At 46.2% G+C, this 2,196-nt stretch overlaps 1 protein-coding gene across 1 annotated transcript; it reads left to right on the forward strand.

The window, feature by feature from the left end:
• Nucleotides 1-525: 525 nt before the first annotated feature.
• Nucleotides 526-1,611, forward strand: LOC123408500 (histone deacetylase HDT2-like). Its single transcript, XM_045101596.1, has 3 exons — nucleotides 526-564; nucleotides 1,096-1,166; nucleotides 1,354-1,611. The coding sequence occupies exons 1-3, from the start codon at nucleotides 552-554 to the stop codon at nucleotides 1,609-1,611; spliced, it is 342 nt and encodes a 113-aa protein (XP_044957531.1). The 5' UTR covers nucleotides 526-551.
• The last annotated feature ends 585 nt before the right edge of the window (nucleotides 1,612-2,196 follow it).

Genomic DNA, 2,196 nt, shown 5'->3' on the forward strand with positions numbered 1-2,196 from the left:
CGCCACTACTATATTTTTTTTTTGCAAAACTACTAATGGCGCACCACCAGATGGTGCGCCATTAGTAACTAGGGTTACTAATGGCGCACCTCTCTGGGATACGCCATCAAACACAATGCATCGTTGTTTTCCTCTTCCTCTCACATATCCTTCTTTCCACCCGACTAGAAGGGAGGCTAGGGTTCCCGCTGGCGCCACCATAGCCACCACTACCATCCTTACTCCGCCATATCCGACCACTAGAGAAGGCGCCCTCCTGCTGTTGTGCCTGGCCACCATGGTGCTTACAGAGGAGGAGATGGGGCTGGAGAGGCAGCTGATGCAGACCCGCACGCAGCCGCCCTCTCTCGTTCCTCCTGTGCCTTCCTGTCCTCAGGTCAATGCTGCGACCACTACTTCACGCCTTGCCGCTATCAGATTTTCCACCTCTTCTTCATGTGCGGTGGCTGGCGCAGCTCTGCCTTCTCCCCGCCCTCCATCCCCATGTGTGCATCAGCGACCCGAGGAGGAGGAGATGGGGCCACCACTACCCGCCGCCGCCGCCGGTTGCCATGGAGTTCTGGGGTAAGCAACGCGCATCCCCTCCCCTCCCCTCCCCTCCGCCATGATGAGGTGAGGCGTTGTTGATTCCTACCTCCCCTCCGCCATGATGAGGTGTTGCCGCCGCCGCCGGCGGTTGCCATGGAGTTCGTTCCTCCAAGGTGTTGGTGTATCATATCAAATCATATCATCCTACTTAGGCTCTATGCCAATTATTCCAATTTAGTGGGTGGATGGGCCAAACCCTAACTTTTTCTTCTTCCTGCTCTGCTGCCCCCCATAATAACACGACTACATGATCGATTGATTGGGTTCCTTCCTCTCCAGTGGCAATCCCACCCATTTCCTCCCTTGTTACCAAATCCTAGTCTTCTTTTTTATTTTTATCAATCAATCCACTGTCTCTGTGCATGTCTTGTTCATCCCTGCATTTTAATTTTTTGCATGCCTGCCTGCTCACACATGTTCAGCTGCATTTCAATCTTTTTTTTACCTGATGATTTTTTTACTGTGATTGGTTATGTAATTGACCCTCCTCCTGCTGTGTTTCTGCAGGCCTCGAGGTTAAGCCTAACCAGTTCATCAAGGTTTCTCCTGAAGATGACCACTTTCTCCATCTCTCCCAGGTCTCCATCTCTTGTGCTCAACATATTTCAATCACCACTTTCTTTCCTCTTCTACTACTACTATACCACCAGTATTGATTGTTGATTCAAATATCTCGTGCTCAACATATTTCAATTAACTCTTTCTTTCCTCTTCTAGTACTATTGGTTGGTGATTGAAATATGGTGGTGTGTGTTTCCATACCAGGCTGCCCTTGGTGAGGTGAAGAAGGATGACAAGACAACCTTGTTTGTCAGGGTCGACGGCAGCCAGAAGCTAGCCATCGGGACCCTCTCTATAGACAAGTTCCCTCATATCCGGTTCGACCTCGTCTTTGACAAGGAATTTGAGCTGTCACACAATTCCAAGACAACCCACGTCTTCTTCTCTGGCTACAATGTTTTCCAACCTTCCCAGGGAGATGAATATCCTTTTTTACACTACACACATACATGCATTCTGTAGTACCCTACTTTGAGTCTTTCTTGTTACCTTGACCTGCCTTTTCCCCTGCTTCCATGATGGATTTTGATTCTGAAGATGAGTCTGAGTATGAGCAAGAGCCCATCATTCCACCAGTTGCCAAGGAAAACGGTATGTGGATTGATACTCTTCAAAAGACTATGCTGGAAATCATGAACAGATTGTTCTTAGTACTTCAGTTAACATTGTTCTTAGGCAACGTTCAGACTCATAGGACAGTCGATGTTCTTTCATCTTTCTTGTTGTCCTGTCATGAAATTCCCAATTATCCCTTTTTATGACCTGGTCTTTCGCTAGGTGATGACAAGTAACATAGGCCACTAGCACTGATGTCAATTAGGTACCTAAATCAAGATATAAAGCAAGATGCTTATATGACAGTACTAAACTGGAATAATCACATTTCCTCAGTTTTGTACCATTCGAATGGCCGTGAACTCGACATTCTAGACTCTTTTTTTATTTATGTACATCTATAGCATATTAGAGTATACGATTGAATATTATTATTGTGTTCTATAATACTTGCGTATAGTTATTTATAGCGTTTGAGAATACTTGCCTATA

Source organism: Hordeum vulgare, chromosome 7H (assembly GCF_904849725.1).
Source record: "Hordeum vulgare subsp. vulgare chromosome 7H, MorexV3_pseudomolecules_assembly, whole genome shotgun sequence".
Taxonomy (NCBI): Eukaryota; Viridiplantae; Streptophyta; class Magnoliopsida; order Poales; family Poaceae; genus Hordeum; species Hordeum vulgare.